The sequence below is a fragment of the Hippocampus zosterae genome, chromosome 9 (assembly GCF_025434085.1).
Source record: "Hippocampus zosterae strain Florida chromosome 9, ASM2543408v3, whole genome shotgun sequence".
NCBI lineage: Eukaryota > Metazoa > Chordata > Actinopteri > Syngnathiformes > Syngnathidae > Hippocampus > Hippocampus zosterae.
Genome location: NC_067459.1, coordinates 23,694,419 through 23,715,694, shown reverse-complemented (window position 1 = coordinate 23,715,694; position 21,276 = coordinate 23,694,419). Strand labels below are relative to the sequence as shown.

Here is a 21,276-nt window from a genome sequence, read left to right as displayed (position 1 = left end):
TTACTCAAAACAAAATTTGAGTGCAAAAAATTATGTTATGTTATTAAAAGTAGTAATAACATAAGTGAAGTCAAAATTTATTATACACTGAAAAAAATATGGTGTTGAATTTACTCAATTTAATTTTCTCAAATGGTTGCAAAACTAAAATGTAGATTCCATTACAGTCAGTAGTTAATTAGAACAATGGACTAGAATAAAAATTAAAATGAGTATTTACAGTATGAACATCTCTGCTGACGGACAAATCCCTAAAATAAATCCTAAATAATTCAATTCAAAAAACTCTAGTTTACACTCGTCAAACAGGTTGATTTTCTCAAAAGATTTTAACGTTTCCCTCTTCTGCTTGATTCATGTATTACTGCAGCCTTATTCTCCTTCATCTACCCCTATGCAACTACAAGTCTGTTGCTTAAGGGATAAAATTGAAAAATTGGCCACTCAAATGAGGAAGTATGCTTCCTGGCCAATGCAAAGCGCTGCAAGTGAAACATGCTGCATTGTTTTGCACGGCTCACACTTTAACTCAACATGGCCGTGATTGGTTTATGACACACTAAAGAGGTTTAATGCCTTCCCTGGACTGTCCCTCACTAGGTTAAGGCTTGCGATTGGGGAACAACTGTTTCGGGCTTTCTGGATGGGCAGATGGCAAAATGTACTCACGGTTTGAGCAAATTCCCAAGTAGGAGTTTTGGAATGCGACCAAAATAATCCAATTCAAACCAAAATAATCGACTTCCTGTTTAATTTAGGTCTGAGGTCCTTGAGACTTTTTTGTCTGTCCTGTCGCGAAAGACATATTCACCCAATTTCTTGTCGACTGGTGAAACTGGTGTCGGGTTAATTTTTTTCCTAACTTTCCAGTGAATTTGCCCAAATTGGTTGCTTCAAACCAAAATGGTTGACTTCCTGTTCAGTTTGGCCCATGAGACTTTGTTATGTGTCCTGGCATGATTTGGCATGTCTACCCAATTTTGAGTTGGATTAATAAAAGTAGTGTTGGGGATTGGGGGTGGGGGGTCTACCTACCACACATTAGATGCATCTTTAGAATTTTGTGTTTTCATGTCACTATGGTATTGTGTCCTTTCAAGAAAGATGGCACACTTGGAAAAAAAAACAATCAAAAGAGATTGAATTTTTTTTTGTCTCATGATAACAGGCGGCATCCATCAGTCATGTGCAGCAAGCTTAATGCTGATTGGCCGCTTGGGCTCACTCCCACCATCCTTTGTGTGTGGGACAAAAACAGCAGTAAATCAAACATCCCTTTTTCTTTTTGTTTAAATTCATTTTCTAAACTCACTTATTCCCTGAGATGCCACAACTAACATCATGGGAAATCACAATATGCAGGATTTCAGTGTTTTAAAAATATTGACAGCCAGAAACCTGCCAGAAATGTTCATAACATATCGTAACTGCACAAAATGAAGCTCCTCAACTCACCTCAGCTGCTCTGCTATTGCTTTAGCCTGAGCACCAAAAACAGTAAAGTTTTTCTGCAAACATCTGTGTATATTTCCAAAAAAAAAAAACTTGACTCTTTTTTCAATAGAATTTATTATACTCATTGTGATTCCCTCAAGGGAAATTCAATGTACTGTACAAAAGACACTTCTTGTTGACACCTCATGATGACATAGGCACAAACCTGCCTGTTTATGATGTCAGAAAGTCACAGAACTGTGCAAAGTCCCGCTGCATAAAGTTGTGGCTCTGCAGGAGGTCATCCTCGGACGGGAAGTACTGCATGCTGTCCTCGTGTTGGACCACCTGGTCCTGCCGCATCCCACTTGGCGGTTTCGGTTCTGGTTCTCGCTCCAGGCCGTCTGGCAGGGCTCCCCTGGCGTTCTCCAGGGCGCCCAGGTACGAGTCCATGTCAGTAAGCTCCGATTCGCTATCGGAGCAGCTTCCCCCGGTGTCGCTGCCCATGGAATCGGAGCGCATATGCATCATCTGGTACTTCTCGTGCATGAGGAACTGGTTGGTGTTCTTGGGGGCGCGCATGCCCCGAGCTCGATTACCTTGGACATTGATGGGCCGGAGGCGCAGTAAAGTCGTGCTGCTGGTGGGCCTCTGGAGTCTTCCGTGAGGATGAGGATGCTTGCGCCCTCTCAAATAGCCACCAGCCGCCTTGCGCTTCTCGCTGCGGACCTGCACGCCACCCCGCCGGGCTTCTCGCCCGCACATCTCCTTTGAGAGCATCTTCCTTTAGAGTGAAGCTGCTTCCTTTGTTCACATCCTCAACAAAGAGGACTTTTGAGTGTCTTGCCGTCGCCCCCCGACCGGTCTACCTTTTGACAATTTTATGGCTTTTCTTCTTCTTGACGTCAGGCTTGGGCCGACGCATAGCCCGCTCGTCGTTGCCTCGTTTGCCCGCTTGCCTGCGAGCCTTCTCTGGCTGCGCGTCACGCCCTCCTCGGCCCTCGCGACGCTTGTCTTTTTCACCTCACAGGAATTGCACGCAGCGTTGCCTGGTGAGTTTTTAAAGCGAGTTATTAAGTGCAGTTTTAATTTTGTCGAGTTTTTTTGTTTTTCCTGGGCGATTTTCTTTTTTTTTCCCTTCAAGATTTGGGCTACGTGTTATCACACTTAAATCTTCCTTAAGCATTCAGCTGAACTGTGGCTCTGACCCAGTGAAGAGGACAATTAAAGGGGTAGAACTATCCACTATGGTATTCCAAATGGGGGGCATAGCCGATCTACCTCCTATCCTGCCTTCTTTTTAATCCCGATTTCTACCTTCGCTTCATATATGTAGCAACGTTACGTGACATCGACGTCGTACTATAAAGTATTACCACGTATTACACGTTTTCTCACGTGCTGGCGTTTATGGTGGTGAACGTGTTGTCTCCCAACCCCCCCGCCCATTTGCGCAAATGGTTCAATCCGCTTCTGCCCGCAGATGAAACTTGATCTAATTCTGTTTTCTTTTGAGCCTCGCCCCCTTCGATGATTGACACCAGCAGCAGAGTCACTCGACGCAACATTCGGCACACTAGTGTTCCCCAACAACTTTTTTTTGGAAACAAAGTATGTTGTATGTGTTTGAGGAGTCTTCAAGCTTAAACTAAAATTAAATCATCTATTTTTTCGGGGCAAAGCAAGTAAATTTCTCCCTTTCAACAGAAATTGTAAAACGTTATCCAACTTCCTCTCCATAAGACCTTATAATAGTATATATTTTTAAAGGACCAATCTGGCACATCATAGCAGGACATTACAATCAAACATATACTGTACATGATTATGCCATAAGCAGGAACGTCTTTAAACGTCGCACAAGCTTGGGTTTTCGTTCAGGAAAACTTTGAAAATCAAATATCAAAGGTGTCGAGTGACCCCATGTGGCTCAGATGCGTACTACATATTTGAATAAAACCTGTTAAATTGCTCTTTCAGACACGGTATACATACTGAGTAGTCCAAAGGTGGATACAGTATACGCATTTTATTTATTGCATCTGTATTTATTAACATCTATTAAACAGATGGAGATGAATGTGACGTTGTCGTGTCCTTTCGTCCTTCCTTCATCCTTCTTACCCTCCAATTCTTCCTTTCATTGGCATGATAAAACTCCACTAGTTAACTTCTAGTACTCCAGTAGTAGTACTCGTAGCTCGTAGATATTAACTACTAAAGTACAGTACATGGATCTTACGTCAGGATAGCGAATAAATCTAAAAATGTTTTCCATAGAAGTCGCCTAGCTTGAGAAAAAAACTGCAATACAAGATGTTACCTGAAGAGGGGAGAGTTGCGTCATATTTGGGTCCAAGCCATCACAATTGAGGAAAAGAAGAAGTCAGCTGCTTGGCGTGACAACAAATTAAATGGCAGCAGACGGCGAGCGAAGAAACTCAAGTTACGTCGCAAAAACTCGATTCAAATGACACTGTTTACCCTTTGACAGATCGCAATTCTTGCTTCGACCATGGAACCCGTCCCGTTCACAGAGGAGTTGTCGGATAGGAAAGTGTGTGTTGTTGGCTCTGAATTGGTGGAAAACTATACGGTAAGATTGGCTTCCGCCTTTTACCCTTAGCTTGTGGTTAAAAAAAGCGTCGTCCGTCGGCGAGAAATTGTCGATAAAACAGGTCGTGTTTGAATCGTCGACATGTTTGAATTACTGTGTCCTTGCGTTTCGTTAATACCCGACCTCCGTTTTGAGTCTACAAGACGGACTGGACTGCGCGAGCGAAGTGCTAAATAGCAAGCTGTCTGAATCCGAATCATCTATGGTCAAGTACTGTATACTGAAACACAAGGAATTTATCGCTGGAAGTCGGTTTTCATTATTATTCGGTAATAGTGAAACCGACTATAGTCGATATTATAACGCCCCCACCAAAAAAAAACAATGTATGTTTTATGACACGCAGTAATAAAAAAATCATTTAGGACAGGCATGTCCAAAGTCCGGCCCGGGGGCCAAATCCGGCCCGCGGCCGAATTTCATCCGGCCCTCGGCCCCCGTCATAAAATCAGTGCCGTCTGGCCCGCAGGTTGGGCGCAATGGAACACGTGTTGCATTGACTGAGGTCTCGTAGACTGGTGAGTGATGTTTCATAGAGTACTGCTTCCCTCTAGTGGCTAAATGAGTAATAGCATTCACTAAATGAGTAATAGTATTTAGACACTAGAGGGCATCACTCACGAGTTAACAAGACATCACTCCGTGTTTATATTGACTGATATGTCATATTTCAAATGATCCTTGCAGTTGTGGATATGTGTATTGCTTGTTCATTTCCCTGTTGTTCGAGTCAAAGGTTTTGTGACTATTGAAAAGTCATGGTGATACATTTTATGTTTCAAATCAATCAATTTGCACTCAGGAGACTTCTGTTTAAGAAAAAGTCAAATGAATAAGCAGTTGCATGTGATATACCTGTTTCAAATGAACCAAAAGACATTCTTAAGATTGTTGAAATTAAAATAAAAATGGAAATGTGAAACAGACTGGCTTACTAAAATTTGTTGAACAATATTGTTGTTCAATGTAAAGAATGTCAGCCAAGGTCGGCCCCCCGGCATTTTACCACATAAAATCTGGCCCCCTTGGCAAAAAGTTTGGACACCCCTGATTTAGGACGTTCATATACACGAATTGGACGGGACGAAATTTCGAAAGGGAACAAAATCACGTTCTTACGAATCAACAATGATGAATATTTAAATGGATACATTGGTTCTGTCTAACAAATAGGCATTGTTAATATAATACATACTTAACTCTCGGTCGCCGACGCACCGGCCAGACCGTGCGATTTCAGGCCAGACAAATTAAAAGTCGCAGATACTGTAATGTAGCATGTGAGGGTGGCTACCGTACAAAGACGACAATAATACCTATACCTCATATTCATATTTGGTTTTGGTATTCTTTCATAATTGGTAACGGTATTCAATAGCCGCAGCCTAAAGACAAAGTGAGTTGTTTGCCCTTCCAGGTCTATATCATCGAAGTGTTGGATGGAGACCACAAGTGGACGGTGAAGCATCGCTACAGTGACTTTCACGACCTCCATGAGAAGGTAAACAGGGAATCAGAACTCCCCAATATTTTTTGTCACAATAGAAAAACTAGGACTGTGTGACTTAATGTCTTAAGATGGAGTCGGTTAGTCTGCTTGTGAACATGTGGATACACATCGTGACCTACAACAGCGAGTGTTCTCACGTTGGCAATTGCATGTTTTGACTGGGTTTTCTTCTCTCCAGTTGGCGGCTGAGAACAAAGTGGACCGGCATTTGCTCCCGCCCAAGAAGATGCTGGGCAAGAACTCCAAGAGCCTGGTAGAGCGTCGGCAGAAGGAGCTGGAGGTCTACCTGCAGGCGCTGCGCCGACAGTTCCCGGGAGCTACGCCCACTCCCCTCTCTGCCTTCCTTCACTTCAACCTTTATGTGAGTTTAGACATCCCACATTTATTTGATGCTCCGAGTTGAAGTTTACTGGGAAACTTGACACGGGAAACCAAAAAAAAAGAATGAAATATTGTGTATTTAAACACCATCTTGTTCTAACAAGCCATATACAGTGAGCTTCACTAGTTGTGGGTGATTAGAGAGGGTCCACAATAATCTACTTTTTGGAAAAAATTGGGGGGAGGGGGGGGTCAAAAATGTTTTTCTTAACCCCCAAATTCTTGAATAAGTGGGGATATACCACCAATAAATCCCCCCCCCCTCAAAAAAGTGTTCTTTTTTTTAATCTGTCAATTTTAATCATTTATCAAAATAGTTGATTAATTTGATAATGGATTAGTTGTTGATTATTTAAACATGGAGCAGCATGTATATGTGCAGACAAAATGTGCATATATTATCTCTCCTCTGAGGTATCGCTTCAAAAGGGACTCAATTTCCATCTCACTTATACCGATCTAAGGTTCTGACAATTCCATATTCTAACATGTAGTAGATCTTGCCAACATGCCTTTGAGCAGTGTCTAATCTGAACCAGTAATGATGTCATGAGTTTATCCCATGACCGCGCAAATGTAACAGTAGGCCGCTTGTTCCACCGTCGCCAAAAACATCGCCATGTGAGCCATGCTTATCAACATGTGAACATCACCATAGGCGTATCCAAGTTGAAGGGGAGACGTGGATCATTTTTTAAGTTTTCTTGACTCCTGTCGTGTTTCTGACTTTCTTTCACTTGCCACTTTCCGACGTGTTGTGTTAAACGGATTTAAAAGATGGCAAGGCGTATTCTGCAAGTCAAGATATTATTAACCACTCAAGGTGACACATCTTTCTGTGTGCTCGGCAACACTCTTACAAGTTGGGGCAACATCTGCATTATGACATCATGTTGAAAATCAGGCCTTCAAAATAAAAGCATTCCAAACAAAACATTGAAAGTACTTTGTGCTCATTTATTGTGCGACTGTGAAATAAATGACTGGCTGAGTGGAACATATCTTGGGCGGGGGGGTACATTTATAAAAAATGGGAGAAAACAGACACACACAAAAAAGAAGAATCATTTGAAAACTAGAGCATATGAGAACCGAGGTTCCGCTATACTTTTCAATGTACTTGAATAGATTTTTAGAGATTTACAACATTATTCATTGTTTTTCCTCTTTCAGGAGATCAACGGCATCACGGCTGCATTAGCCGAGGAGTTGTTTCATAAAGGTTTTCTTCCGGCCTTTCTACTTTTTCATTCTTGTGATTAATTTGTCATGAAAACATCAAAACAAAAGCCAAATGGTGTTTGTTGGTAGGTGAAGAGCTACTGGCTGCCGGCGAGGTGTTCTCTATGCGCCCCCTGCAGCTGCACGCCATCTCCCAGCAGCTGCGTCTGGCCAAGCCCACGTGCTACAACGGCGACGCCAAGACTGACCTGGGTCACATTTTGGACTTCACCTGCAGGCTGCGCTACCTCAAGGTCGGCTGCAAGCGCCACACCACTCCACTTTGCTCATGTTTTGGTTTTTGAATTGTCACCAATCACCCTTCAGGTCTGTGGCACCAGAGGTCCAGTCGGAAGCAGTAACATCCTGGAGAGGAATTTGCCTTTTGATTTGTCTTTTTTCAAGTCCCTGCTTCAGATTGAGGTAATTGCATTTACATTTTCACACAAACATTTGTATTATGTGGTTTTTTTTTTCACAAATTAAAACAATTCCCAGCTCACATAACCTGCCTAAAATATATTAATACCCCGTAGAGCTTGTATATTTGTCACACAAACATATTCAGTATTTATTTCACAATTTAAAAAAATTCCAAGCTGATTTATCATACCAATAAAATGTCAAGCTGATAAAGCATACCCGTATAATGTTGTTTTTTTTACCCCAAGGATCGGGAATGATTCCATAATTCACACACTTATTCGGTTTTGTTGTGGTAATTGTTCTGTTTAGAGAGGTAGGCACTTCCTATCTCATTTAAATAAGTCACGGTTCACTCCGCCTCACACACTGCTGAGCCACATGTGGCCTTTGTTACCATGACAACCGGGGGCAAAACAAATGGCTTTGAGTGCACGTGGAAGAGTAAGAGTAAACGCATAACATTTTCACTGCTGGAGCCTGCACTTCACTCAATATTAAGTAGGGTGCTGCTCCCGCGGCTGCGCCAACACAAATAGATGCCGACCTAGCACCTTGTCATCAAGATTGCTTCCCTCTTATCAATTGGCGCGGAGTGCCGATGCGGATTTGGAGCTGGGAGTCGCCGCTTGGAGTTTGAAGCGGATTACGTGGGACAGGAGAAGTGAACTAATCTCTTTTCGTCAATGGATGCTACAGCTTTGTGTTTGCTTTCAAAACTTAGCTTGTAGCAGACGTGTGCACATTTTTCAGCATGATGTCTCTGATCCACTGGTGAAAGGACACTCTGATCCTCTCCTCTTTCATCTAGAACTGCTTCAGACAACAAAGTGTATGCAGAAAATTGCTGAAGATTGAACGACTGTCTGTGTCCTATGTGTTGTCTTGTGTTATTTTTGTTATTTTGACTTCAAAATGGCGCCGCGAGAGTGGCTGCCTTTCCAGCAGCTCCTTTATTTTGTTGTTCTACTTCTTACTTTCATAACTTTGCTGCTGTGAATTGGGAATTTCTCCATTGTGAGACTAATAAAGGTTTTCTTATCTTTTCTTATCTTATCAAAAGATAATCTGGGCATCCAACAAACCTCAATGCAATTTTGCTTACCTTTTGTCTTTGACACGATGGTGTTTGACACATTGTAGACAGGCAGGGGAAACCTGACGTGGGGGTTGCTTGCAATGCAAATTAGCAGATTAATTATGTAAAATCATAATCTTGTTGTCATAATTGGGTGACAAATGTTTAATAAGCCTTGGCAGTGATTTGAAAATGTGGCTAGAAATGTAAGGTTGGTCTCTTCTTTTATTCAGATCAGCGAGTGCACAGCACAGCAAATTGGAGGTTTGTCGTCTCTGCGGGCCAGCCTGGTCACTCTGAATATCCACCACTCCACCGACAACATGATGGTACGCTCTAGATAAGGACTCGCCAAACCTCTGCTTAACGGCGACCTTCGATTTTTCAAATGGAGAGATGGGCTTGTCCTTTACAGAAGACATAAAAAATAGTTGATCCTAATAATACCCATGCTCTTATTTTTTTAAATGTTTTGTCATTCTTTTCAGTTAAGAAGTTACTTAATAAAATATTTTAAAATTGTTTATATAAAATAGTTGATTTTACTACTGGATTTTAATTTGATTATTTACCCTAAGTAAATGATTCAATCTGAAATGAATCAGGCGGCCCGGTAGTCCAGTGGTTAGCACGTCGGCTTCACAGTGCAGAGGTACCGGGTTCGATTCCAGCTCCGGCCTCCCTGTGTGGAGTTTGCATGTTCTCCCCGGGCCTGCGTGGGTTTTCTCCGGGTGCTCCGGTTTCCTCCCACATTCCAAAAACATGCGTGGCAGGCTGATTGAACACTCTAAATTGTCCCTAGGTGTGAGTGTGAGCGTGGACGGTTGTTCGTCTATGTGTGCCCTGCGATTGGCTGGCAACCGATTCAGGGTGTCCCCCGCCTACTGCCCGGAGACGGCTGGGATGGGCTCCAGCACCCCCCGCGACCCTAGTGAGGATCAAGCGGCTCGGAAGATGAATGAATGAATGAAATGAATCAGTAAAATTTTGTTTTAAAATAAAAAGATTCCAATCCAATTATTTATTGATGTAAATGATACTTTGACAAGTAATAAATCCATTTTAATCAACCAATATCGCAATGGAAAAAAGAACACTAAATGAATGCAACAAATCCCCAAGTTCAGCTGCATTTCACATGATCCGAAATTCATACTGCATGTTATGTGCTAATACGCCGGCTGACCCCACCAGCTTGTCCTCGTACCGGAAGCCAGCGAATTCCCTCAGTGGGAAGCCGAGGGCTCGGACCACGGCTGTCCCGTGACTGCCGTGGTACCACGCTGGCGAAACCTGACCACGCTGGACATGAGCCACAATACCATCGGCGCCATCGACGGTTCAGTGGTGAGACACAGCCGCCGTCTCCGCGTGGCTTTTCCTTCCTCTGATATTCTTCAATGTGTCGCCGCATTTAGAAACTGATCCGTGAGGTGGAGTTTCTCGATCTGAGCCACAACCAGCTTTCCTCGGTGGAAAACCTTCAGGCATGGATCCGCTCATTACTGTCGAATGCCGAGATAGAGAATGCCTAACAGTTGAGTGCAACTGACTCGTTCCACGCCCCCCCTATGTCTCTTGCAGCACCTATACAATCTGGTCCACGTGGATTTGTCATACAACAAGTTGTCCGTCCTGGAGGCGGCTCACACGCGGCTAGGAAACATCAAGACGCTCAGCCTAGCCGGCAATCAGCTGGAGCGGCTCGCGGGCCTCAGCAAGCTCTACTCCCTGGTCCACCTGGATCTCAGCCACAACCAGCTTGCCCAAGTAAGCGTTCATATTTCGAACAACCGCCCTACGTCAGTTTTCTTTGCCAAGAAGTGGTATTTGCGCATTTGCAGTTGGAAGAAATCAGGAACATTGGCTCGCTGCCGTGCTTGGAGAAGCTCAACCTCTCCTCCAACCCAATTTGCATCATCCCCGACTACAGAACCAAAGTACTGGCACAATTTGGAGACCGAGCAGCAGAAGTAATGCAATCGCTACCGCAATGTTGTGTGTGTGTGTGTGTGTGTGTGTGTGCGTTGAATCACTCCTGCCTCTGTGTGTCAGGTGTGTCTGGATGGTCAAGTGACCACAGAGAAGGAGTTGGACACGGTGGAAGTGTTGAAAGCCATTCAGAAAGCCAAAGAAGTCAAAGACCGCATGAGCAGCAGCGACAAGAAGGTAACGTTTGTCGTACAAGAATCAAAAGAAATGGAATAATCATCCAGATCCGCGATTCCCGACCGTTGCGCCGAGATGTCTGCGTTTCCGGTTGACGATTTGGATGGCGGCTGCTCCCTGAAGGCTTCCTCCTCTCTGTCCTCTCGTCAGATCAGTGAGGAGACCGAGGTGTCTGCCGTTGCACCTCCTTGCCTCTCTCTTCCTCCCTCCTCTACCTCTTCTTCCTCTTGCTACGCCTCCGTCATCACCCCTCATTCTTTCGCCTCTTCCGTGGCCTCCTCTGCTTGTCAGGCCCGGCAGGCTTCCTGCACCAGCCAAGGTAACCGTGTGTGTGTCAGGCTGTGCACGGCTGCAGGATGGCGTCGTCTACTTGTTAATTGCTTTCTTTCCTGGTTGTTATGATCCATCCATCTATTATCCAAGCCGCTTATCCTCACGAGGGCCGCGGGCGACGCAAAAAGTGTCAGGAAGCCAGATGCAAAAAGACACAAGAAGTCGGCCATTTTGATTTTGAAAGTGGAATTTTTTTGGTTGTTATTTTTAGGGTTCCTTTCGAAAACATCATGCAAGATTTTCCTCACACTGTATCCTCATATCACATTGATGAATTCAAATTAATATTCATCCCCTAGAACCGGTTAAATAAAATTTGGTAAACATATTCATCAAGAATAGACCCACAAAAAAGTCTAAAAACATAAAGGGACAATTTCTTCACCAAGTAGAATTTTTATAGCTCTTTTTTGTGAAAATGTGACTCCCCGAGAGATTTTGTTCCATTGCTACTGAATTTCGGTAAATTTCGGAAGATTCAACTTTGAGTCGTGCATACCCGTAGTGAAGCTCCTCCCCGAATGACTTCTTCACAACAAAAGTAACTCAAGTCTACTTACTGATGTTGTGTGTCCTGTTTGAAGAAATGACCAGCCGAGAAGAAGCTGCTGTTCCACCCATCATCTTCCCTCCCGCACCTTCTTGCAGTGGCCGCCTTTCTCCTGCTGACAACACCCTGGTCAGATATCCTACTTGTCGCTATGACAACCATCTGGTTGTTTGGTTATCATTGTTTGAATGTTTGTGTGCAGGTTCAAGACCCCGCTGTCTGTCTGTCTGAACGTCTACACAACAACTCTGCGAACACAACTCCTTGGTCAGCAGCTAAATCCGATCAAGAGCCCCCCCCCCACCCCCTTTTCTTCAAATCATCATTTGCTTTCCTCTTGCAGTTGCCCGTGCTCCTGCTCCTCATCCTCCTCTAGCCTGCCTGAAGTTACCTGCTCAGGCTGCAGCGCCACCTGGTGTCCTCTGATCTCCTCTCACCTCCTCTCCCTTACCTTCGCCGACCAGCTCTTCACCGGCCTGCTCTCCAAGCGCCTCCACGCCGCCCTGAAGGAGCAAGATGAGAAGAAGGAAGCTGAGAAAGAGGAGAAGGAAGTGTGCCCATCCAGAGAGGTTTCATCCAATGTGGAGGCCACGCAAGTGGACTGTCCGCTCTCTAGGGACGGTTACTTTGAGATGGGATTGGATGATTCTTCTGTTCAGGACTCGTCTCTCCCTCCTCTTCCCACTGGGCTCAGTGTTCCTCCCTCGGACCCGTGCGATGACAAGCAGCAGGAAGAGAATATCGACAATGTGATTTGGTGCTACTGTCTTAAGGTGGAAAAGGAGGAGAAGGAGGTGGAGCAGAGCGTTGTGTGCGTGGTGTTGACGCACAATCTTTTATGCTTGCTGCGCTTATCACGTGACGGCATGGGGACCAATCCGGATGCAGGTAAATAAAGGAATGTTACCACAGCGAGTTTCCCCTCTTACGTGATGTTAGCGCCATCATAACTTTGGTGTTTTTAGTTAACGGATTGAGGCTCCTCCGGTATTGGCCAATAACTTTGATCACCATAGTTGAACCCTCCCCTGCACCCTTTTGTGTGTTTCCAGTCGAAGACCAGAGTCCATCCACAGAGGCTGTCGTGTCCAGTCTTGAGGTGGCCCTTCTGCTGCCTTTCTCTCACCTGCTGCTCTTCTTGCACACTGAGCTTCCAGCCTCTTGTCTAGCCTTCGGGCTGCAGAATGGCACCGCTTGCTATTACCTCTTCTCCAAGGCCCAGGAGCTCCAGAGAACCACAGTCCAGCTGAAAAGACTGACGCGGGTTACAGAGGTAGCGGAGTCTCCTCACATCCTCCCCCACTCCCTCCTGAACACCTGGGAAAAGGAGGAGAGTCAGGAAGTTCAGAGAGGCTACTTAAGCCTCCTCCTGCCCTCCTCTTCCTCTTCCACCTCACACCAACTCCTCTCGGATGTTTTACCCAACGCGAAGGCGCTCCCATCGCTCCTATTTCTCACCCACCGGCACCTCTGGGTGCTGAAGATGGATGTCCTAAAGATTGCAGAGAGAGAGAGAAGCACCACCGGCTTTCATCGGGACTGGTGCAAGCTGGTCCGTGTACCCCTCAGTTCGGTGGTGCTTCACCCTAACCATAGAGCTGCTCAGGCTGGGAAGTCATGCCGGCACCCGAAACACCACCGCAGGTAAAAAGGGATTTGTAATTGCGTCTCGATGCCATGAAATGGTGGTGGAGCACTTAAAACTGTTCGGATCATAAAGCATCAACACCCGACATTTACAGTAGCATGTCCGCAGTCATGTACCCGTGGTGCATGAATGACTGCACCCAGTCGTTAAATTATTCAACACGGACAAACCATCGTCACACGATGCTCATTAATAGTAGTAGCTGGCAACTATTATTGCGTTTGAACCGGCGGTGTTGTGTCCAGATCGAGCCACACGGCCGAGCTACTGCTGGCTGGCGGCAGCCTGCTGCTGCTTTTCCCGCTGGCCCAGGACAACGGCTCCTTCTTGGCGGAGCTGAGCCAGCGGAGAGTAGCTCTGGAGGGACTGAAGATGGTGGCGCTGCCTGTCCCTTGCAGATGCTGGTCGCACCAAGAGGAAGCCGCACAGGGTGAAGGGCGACCTTTCCGTTAGATCAGGGGTGTCCAAACTTTTTGCCAAGGGGGCCAGATTTTACGTGGTAAAATGTCGGGGGGCCGACCTTAGCTGACATTCTTTACATTGAACAACAATATTGTTCAACAAATTTTAGTAAGCCAGTCTGTTTCACATTTCCATCTTTATTTTAATTTCAACAATCTTAAGAATTTCTTTTGGTTCATTTGAAACAGGTATATCACATGCAACTGCTTATTCACTTGACTTTTTCTTAAACAGAAGTCTCCTGAGTGCAAATTGATTGATTTGAAACATAAAATGTGTCACCATGACTTTTCAACAGTCACAAAACCTTTGACTCGAACAACAGGGAAATGAACAAGCAATACACATATCCACAACTGCAAGGATCATTTGAAATATGACATATCAGTCAATATAAACACGGAGTGATGTCTTGTTAACTCGTGAGTGATGCCCTCTAGTGTCTAAATGCTATTACTCATTTAGTGAATGCTATTACTCATTTAGCCACTAGAGGGAAGCAGTACTCTATGAAACATCACTCACCAGTCTACGAGACCTCAGTCAATGCAACACGTTCCATTGCGCCCAACCTGCGGGCCAGACGGCACTGATTTTATGACAGGGGCCGAGGGCCGGATGAAATTCGGCCGCGGGCCGGACTTTGGACATGCCTGACATAAATGTACCCAACCCTTGCTTTTAGAATGACACCTAGTTTGCTTGCTCAGGTCACAATAGGAATGCTGTTGACCGGTGCTGTTGTAGCAGAAGAGCACACAGCAACAGCAGGTAAGCGGGTCCATCCGCGTCTGCTTCATTTACTCTTATCGTGGTGCCTTTGTTTTTGAGTGAGACAATTTCCAGCTACAAGCTCTCACTAAGTGGATTTTATCATTCTATTATTGGACGGGATAATCAGACACAAAACTACAAGAACACAGTCAAAAGGAGCATGGAGTGGTAAATGCCTCAAACTGCCAAAGTCCCTCAGTTGGCCACACCCCTCAATGGCACACCGCAACATGAGTACGACAGTGTGTGTGGCTGTGTGTGCGGGAGAGAGCCGACTTGGCGTCATAAAACCAGTTGATTTCTTTCTATTCTACAACGCAGTGCTCTATTTTTTTAAGAGCCCGCATCTCCGACACGGTCCTCCCATCTTATCAGTCTCTTCTTACAGCTCCTCTAGTCTCCGACTGGAAGAGAACCAGCTATCCTCTCACCTTACCCCGGGTATCTCCCCGGGGCTGAAGCTTCTGGCTGCGCTTGATGGGGAACTGCTGCTGACGTACTTCCACCAACATATCTCACTGGTAAGGGCGCTCACTTTGGAAATGATCCATCTTGACTCGGACACCAACTTTTTCTGCCAAGGGAGAGTTATGTTGAGCCTGCGTTGCTAACGTAGCTTTGCTGCAACTATAAACATAATTGGAGTGCATAATTTTATTTTATTTAAATTGAATCATCTGTAAGCCATTTATTTTTCAGCGCAATTCTCTCAAAGTTTGACTTGATATGAAACTATTTCAGGATCTTCCTTTCTGGTAGATTTATGGTTAACTTTGCCAATTATGAGTTGCAATGTACTGTACATCAAGGAAGATGACTCAAGTGTTTGATTTTTAAAGTCCGAGCAGGCCGAGGTGCGGCAAGTCTTGTGGCTATCTGCCGTTCTCTACGCTGCACCCGAGGCAGAATTGGCCTGCTGCCTTTTTCTCTCTACCGAGAGCATCTACCTCCTTTTGGAAGACTCTGCTGCCACTCGTCACGCAGGTAATAATGTGCCTCAACATCAACATCTATATAAGACACAATAAAAGCACATCATTCATTTTAGAAGCGGTAATTCTCAAACAGGGCGGCCCGGTAGTCCAGTGGTTAGCACGTCGGCTTCACAGTGCAGAGGTACCGGGTTCGATTCCAGCTCCGGCCTCCCTGTGTGGAGTTTGCATGTTCTCCCCGGGCCTGCATGGGTTTTCTCCGGGTGCTCCGGTCTCCTCCCACATTCCAAAAACATGCGTGGCAGGCTGATTGGACGCTCTAAATTGTCCCTAGGTGTGAGTGTGAGTGCGAATGGTTGTTCGATTCTGTGTGCCCTGCGATTGGCTGGCAACCGATTCAGGGTGTCCCCCGCCTACTGCCCGGAGACAGCTGGGATAGGCTCCAGCGCCCCCCGTGACCCTAGTGAGGAACAAGCGGTTCGGAAGATGAATGAATGAATGAATAATTCTCAAACAATGTGGTTCATCAAGTGTGCTGCAGGAAGTGATTCATTTAATTGGACGACTGAAATAAATGAAGTTTCCCACAATTTTCCAATTGAAATGCACCTTTAAAATACGGTGTAAAACCGTCAAAAGGATGACTTCAAAATAGTCAAATTTGAAGTCAGAAGAATCCTCCCCAAGCTTTGATTGGGAAAATCCTCTGACTGCCATCGTTATGACTATCTTGTATATCTTTCTCATCTGTCAGAAATGGACATGAGCACTTCTCCCGACCCAAACGTGTGCCTTTGCTGCTGCCTGACTATCCGACTCGTCGACCTGCTCTCTGTCAATGTGGGGTTGTTCGATCAGTACTTCAGGCTTGTAGGTCAGTCTTTGGCGTCCTGGTAAATGCGCTGCGGGTCTGATGTACTTGGATCCTAAAAAGCTGGCGGTACCGGGTGTAAAAGTTGGTGTGACAGTCATGTTTAAAAGAGGATTCTGCACTTTAGGTAGCTCGGATGCTTTTCATTATGGAAAATGTTGTGATCATTTTTGTTCCTGGCATTTCAAAAATGTTCATTCCAGTGGAAAAGACGCATTCTCCACTTTCATTTTGCCTCGACCACCTCTTCACAAAATCAGCCTCCACAATTCGTCAAGAGATTTCTTAAATAAAGTAATAATAATAATAATAATAATAATAATAATACATCACATTTGTAAGCGCCTTTCACAACACTCAAGGACACTGTACAGCCAAGACCAATAGTAAAACACAGATAAAATAATAAATAAAGAAAGAAAGATTTAAGGCGGGTAGGCAAGTCTGAATAGGTGGGTTTTGAGCTGGGTTTTGAATAAGGAAAGAGAGTCAATATTACGAATGTTGGGAGGAAGTGAGTTCCAGAGTTTGGGGGCAGAGCGACTGAAGGCTCTGCACCCCATTGTACTGAGACGGGCAGAGGGTAGAAAAGTGAAAGTGTAAGCCAAATTTGCGGAAAATGTTTCCGAGTGGAAGGAGGTAGACAATGAAGAGGAGCGGACCGAGGACAAAACCCTGGGGAACACCAGAAGAAAGTAAAACAACTCTACTAAATAGATCTCTTTGTATGTACTCCTAGTGTTTTAAATGTTTCAAAACTACTGTCATGGCTCTTTTGCCCATTTGGCAGACACAATGCCCGGTGCATCCATGTCGCCGATCAGCTTTCTCATCTCTGTGAATGAGCAATCGAGTTTGTTTTTGCAAACATTTAGTAAAACAGGCTCTGAGTGACCCGTGTCTTGCAAAACATTTACTGCATTTTATCTGCTCATCTCTCTTTTTTTTTTTCTTCCATTTTGGCTCTGCAGGCCGCTCGGCCGAGCACATTGTTTGCTGCCTGAGTAGGGACAGTTATGGCACAGGGCTGTTTCTGCAGGAGCTGATGTCTGTGCTCAGTCTGCAGCAGAAGCCTACAGCTCCGGAGCCCTCGGAGCAAGACTTCTACTCGCAGTTTACCAACTCCAGCTCAAGTAACACTCGGTTCAAATTCCAGCAGATGTGATGCTAATTGTCAGTGACGTATCCCCTGAACATTGAATTTTATGTGATACATCGTAAACAACGAGAGAAATTTCTCTCACTGAATATTTTTACCATAGAAAAATTGTCAAAAATGCAGTGTCTTACATTTTTTATTTAAAAGTTATGACAAGATTTGTGCCCCCGACAGGCAAAATGCACAACTACGAGCTTGTCCACAGCAGCAGGGTGAAGTTCATCTACCCCAGCGAGGAGGAGATGGGCGACCTCACCTTCATTGTGGCTGAGAGGAAGACCCCCGCCAGTGCGACGCCCACTTCTTCCTCGTCGTTGTCATCCTCGTCCTTGTCCTCGCGTTCCTTCAACGTGCTGCTGTACCTGCTGGTGTTTCAGGTGTTTACACTTTTGGGGGGGGGATGCTGTGATTTTAGAGCGTTGTAGAAATGAAGTCTCAAGCGGATTTTCTTACTCCTAGGTTCAGCTGGAGAACGACCAGACCTCCACCAGATCTCCCGTCCTCCAGCCCCGGACGCTGATTCTGACCAGCACAGACATCTTCCTGTTGGACGAAGACTACGTCAGCTATCCGCTTCCGGACTTCGCCAAGGAGCCGCCGTCCAGGTGAGGTTCCTGTTCGCTGCCCAATTGCCCTTCACCTTTCTTGTAATTGATTGTCAATCGGCCACCCCTCTCCCGTAGGGAACGTTACCAGCTGCGGGAAGCCCGGCGGATCCGCGACTTGGACCGGGTTCTGCTCGGCTACCAGACGTACCCTCAGGCCCTGACGCTGGTATTCGATGACCTGCCGGGCTCAGGCTTGCTGTGCCACCTCACCATGGACCACTTTGGGGCGGAGGGCGAGGAGCGCCTCCCGCCTCCGCCTCCCCCTCCGTGCGGGGGTGCAGAGGGTGAGGTGCAATGGTGCGTCTTTGTGCCGGGAGCCGACAGCCGTGAGAGACTCATCTCCCTGCTGGCTCGCCAGTGGGAGGCGCTGTGCAGCCGAGAGCTTCCGGTGGAGCTCACCGGCTGATTGGAGTACAGAGAAAAGACCGCTTCATGATTCCGTTGCTGTGGATTGTCCAGAGACACACCTCTCGTTTGTCCCAACCTAATGGAGTTGCACCGTGTGATTTTGACCTTTTTCTTTTGTCATGCACTTTCTTTTTGCTGCCTCTCACTTGCTGCTTTGTCTTTCAGTGAGAGGGAAGGAGAGAGTTCTAGAAGGGAAATGTTGCACATGTCATCAGTGGACACTGCAAGAGGGAGAAAAAAGTGCACTGTCACTTTTACGAACTATCTCCCTCCTTTCACACCATTCGGTGAGTGAAGGAATCCCAGACATGCACAATTTAGTGTGCCAAGATACACTTTTCACAATATCTCAAACTTTTTCTGAGTAGTGTAGTGTCAGGCAGATGGACTCTTTCGACAGGGGGCGCCCTCTTCTACTCTCTAATATCAACGACATTACTTGATTTTAAAAGCTCATCTTCATTTGTATGGAATGCTGTTGTTTGGACAAAAAAAAATGTAGTTTTGCATATTCACCAACTTTTAACCCCCCGCCCCCCCCAAAAAAATTATGCTGTGGAATGTTTACATTTACAACCACTATATGCATAAAAACATAGAAACTCGCACCAAGCATTTCAATTCTTTGCACCTTCCGAGATTTGCTGAACAAAGTAACAAAGCTTTTTATTGGTGTAGTTGATACAGCTACAGGTCAGATTATTAGGTACTCTGACACATTCGTGAGTTATGTACAAAAAATATGAAAATCTGCCTTTACAAAAATAAGGCTTGTTTTTAATCATTACCATAAGGTAGCTTATTTATTTATTTATATTGTATCGTCTGACCTCATGAAATGTCCAGTGCGTGTAATTGTTAATGATCTGGATTATTATATCTTTTTTTTAAAGCAGTATTTACATTATGAATATGTATTGTGTATTGTGTATTATTATTATTTGGCATTATTTTAAATATATATTTGTTCTGCTTTATTATGTATGTTTTTTTTTAAATATTTTTATATTTTACATTTAATCGGTTGGTCAAAGTAAAAATCATCCAAACTTCATGGTGATTGTCATCATCTTTACTGTTAGTTTACAGGCAAATTTACTCATTTAAAAAATAAATTTAAAAAAAAACAAAGAAAGGTATATTTTAGCAAGATAATTTGAGAAGTTGGAGCGTGAATTTGGAAAGTTCTGAATTGAAGGTTGAAGTCATAAAATTTGAAGATTCCCCCCAAAATCTTAATATTTATAATATAAGATTATATATATATTAGTTCTTCAAGGACACAAAATTATCAATATGCAATGGGTCGTCACACTTTCATATTTTTTCCAGTAAGAAAAATCTGAATACAAGATCAACAAGTCGGTGTTGCTCAAGGAAAGAAAAAAAATCTTTCAAGAACATTCACAATGTTATGAAAATGGAGTCAAAATTCTTCAAGGGGTACAAGTCCCTAATCCTATTTTCCAATTTAAAATACCCCCCCAAAAAGTAATTTCAGTTGGCTATTCCCTTCCATCCTCCATTTTGCAGATACTTTGTGTGAAATATAATCCAATTCAATAAAACCTTTTAACTATCGTTGTCAGACGACTTGTCTGTTGTTTAAAATGCTGACTCGTCTTTGTTGCAAGACAAAAGCAACCGAAAAAAAAAAAGTTCCCATCAGCACTTGCTCTCGCCGTCACCGCTGCCTCCGTGATATTTTGATGAGTGTGCAGCCTGGCCACCTTTTCTACTTTTTCTCGCTTCCTTTCAGCCTGGCTGTGAAGCGCTGGTCCGTTTCCGCTTTGAGGGACACTCGCTGTACTGTACGGGAAGTGTCCGCTCAGCAAAAGTCTGACCGTATGCTTATCGACCAGCGCAAGGGGTTCATCGGAAATCGGCCTGAGCGAGTGATACAAATTAGCACAGAAGCACTGTGCCATGCTTTTTTTTTTTTCCCCCAGCGGCTCGTGACGATGCTTATAAATCGTCTTGTCACTTTTCATCGTATTCTTCTCGTCCACATCCGCCGTTTATTCGCTGATGGAGTTGTTTGCGAGTTGAAGACCCTCGCTTGGATCTCCCTCCCTCTCACACCTCGTGTTTTCATAACTGTATCATGGCCCGCACGCACATGCGCATGTTGTTACACAACAGACCCGACGATAACATTCTCGTGGCGTCCCTTCCGTCGCGTGCGTGTCGGTTCTCGTGGCAGATCTGGCAACCTCGGGGCAAAGCCGCCCAGCTGCGATACGCTGATGAACTTTATCAAGGTGCCGCAGCGACGCCGGGTCAGATAAGCGGAAAATACATGCTTATACCAAGGCCTCCAATCTGTGCCAAGTCCATCTTGCCGTCTTAATGCTCAACCCACAAGGCAGCAGGCAACTTTGAGGCGTTGGTTAACAAGGAAATGTCAGCACGTCCTTGCGTTTGTCTCCTCTAATCTGCTGGTTGTCGTTGACATTTTGACCCGCCGATGTTCTATCGAGAAGAAAATCGGACGTCCGGTTGTCTTTACTGTCCTTGCTGCCTTGCTCGAGGGACCTCTGAAAGGTTATGAAAGCCACAAGAAATAAGTTGAACCACTTTTTAGAAATAGTGTTTTAAATTTTGAATTTGGTTTAAATAAAGCCAGTGTCACTTAGCAACAAAACACGGAAACGCCACTTAAAGGCAGCGGTTTTCCAGCGACTCGTCTTTTTTTTTT

The 21,276-nt window shown here is 44.9% G+C and overlaps 2 protein-coding genes across 5 annotated transcripts; one reads left to right on the top strand and one right to left on the bottom strand.

The window, feature by feature from the left end:
* Window positions 1-1,562: 1,562 nt before the first annotated feature.
* On the bottom strand, window positions 1,563-2,707 carry wu:fb55g09 (coiled-coil domain-containing glutamate-rich protein 1). The gene has a single exon (XM_052076576.1). The coding sequence runs from the start codon at window positions 2,212-2,214 to the stop codon at window positions 1,669-1,671; it is 546 nt and encodes a 181-aa protein (XP_051932536.1). The 5' UTR covers window positions 2,215-2,707; the 3' UTR covers window positions 1,563-1,668.
* Window positions 2,708-3,777: 1,070 nt separating this feature from the next.
* On the top strand, window positions 3,778-19,632 carry nisch (nischarin). 4 transcript variants are annotated; one of them, XM_052076567.1, is made up of 26 exons: window positions 3,778-4,030; window positions 5,469-5,552; window positions 5,740-5,922; window positions 7,116-7,164; window positions 7,254-7,417; window positions 7,491-7,586; window positions 8,898-8,993; window positions 9,859-10,011; window positions 10,083-10,151; window positions 10,249-10,434; window positions 10,509-10,637; window positions 10,720-10,833; window positions 10,984-11,152; window positions 11,751-11,845; window positions 11,919-11,983; window positions 12,060-12,604; window positions 12,769-13,360; window positions 13,610-13,794; window positions 14,537-14,597; window positions 14,989-15,121; window positions 15,440-15,584; window positions 16,287-16,406; window positions 17,375-17,536; window positions 17,737-17,939; window positions 18,022-18,167; window positions 18,246-19,632. In XM_052076567.1, the coding sequence occupies exons 1-26, from the start codon at window positions 3,950-3,952 to the stop codon at window positions 18,574-18,576; spliced, it is 4,356 nt and encodes a 1,451-aa protein (XP_051932527.1). In that variant the 5' UTR covers window positions 3,778-3,949; the 3' UTR covers window positions 18,577-19,632. The 4 variants fall into 4 exon arrangements, 3 of the variants coding, with proteins under 3 accessions (XP_051932527.1, XP_051932524.1, XP_051932525.1); XR_007964159.1 differs by lacking the exons at window positions 10,984-11,152; window positions 12,060-12,604; window positions 12,769-13,360; ... (7 more) ...; window positions 18,022-18,167; window positions 18,246-19,632 and having other exon boundaries at window positions 3,785-4,030; window positions 11,919-11,973; XM_052076564.1 differs by lacking the exons at window positions 10,984-11,152; window positions 11,751-11,845; window positions 11,919-11,983; ... (9 more) ...; window positions 18,022-18,167; window positions 18,246-19,632 and adding an exon at window positions 11,378-11,718 and having other exon boundaries at window positions 3,784-4,030.
* Window positions 19,633-21,276: the final 1,644 nt, after the last annotated feature.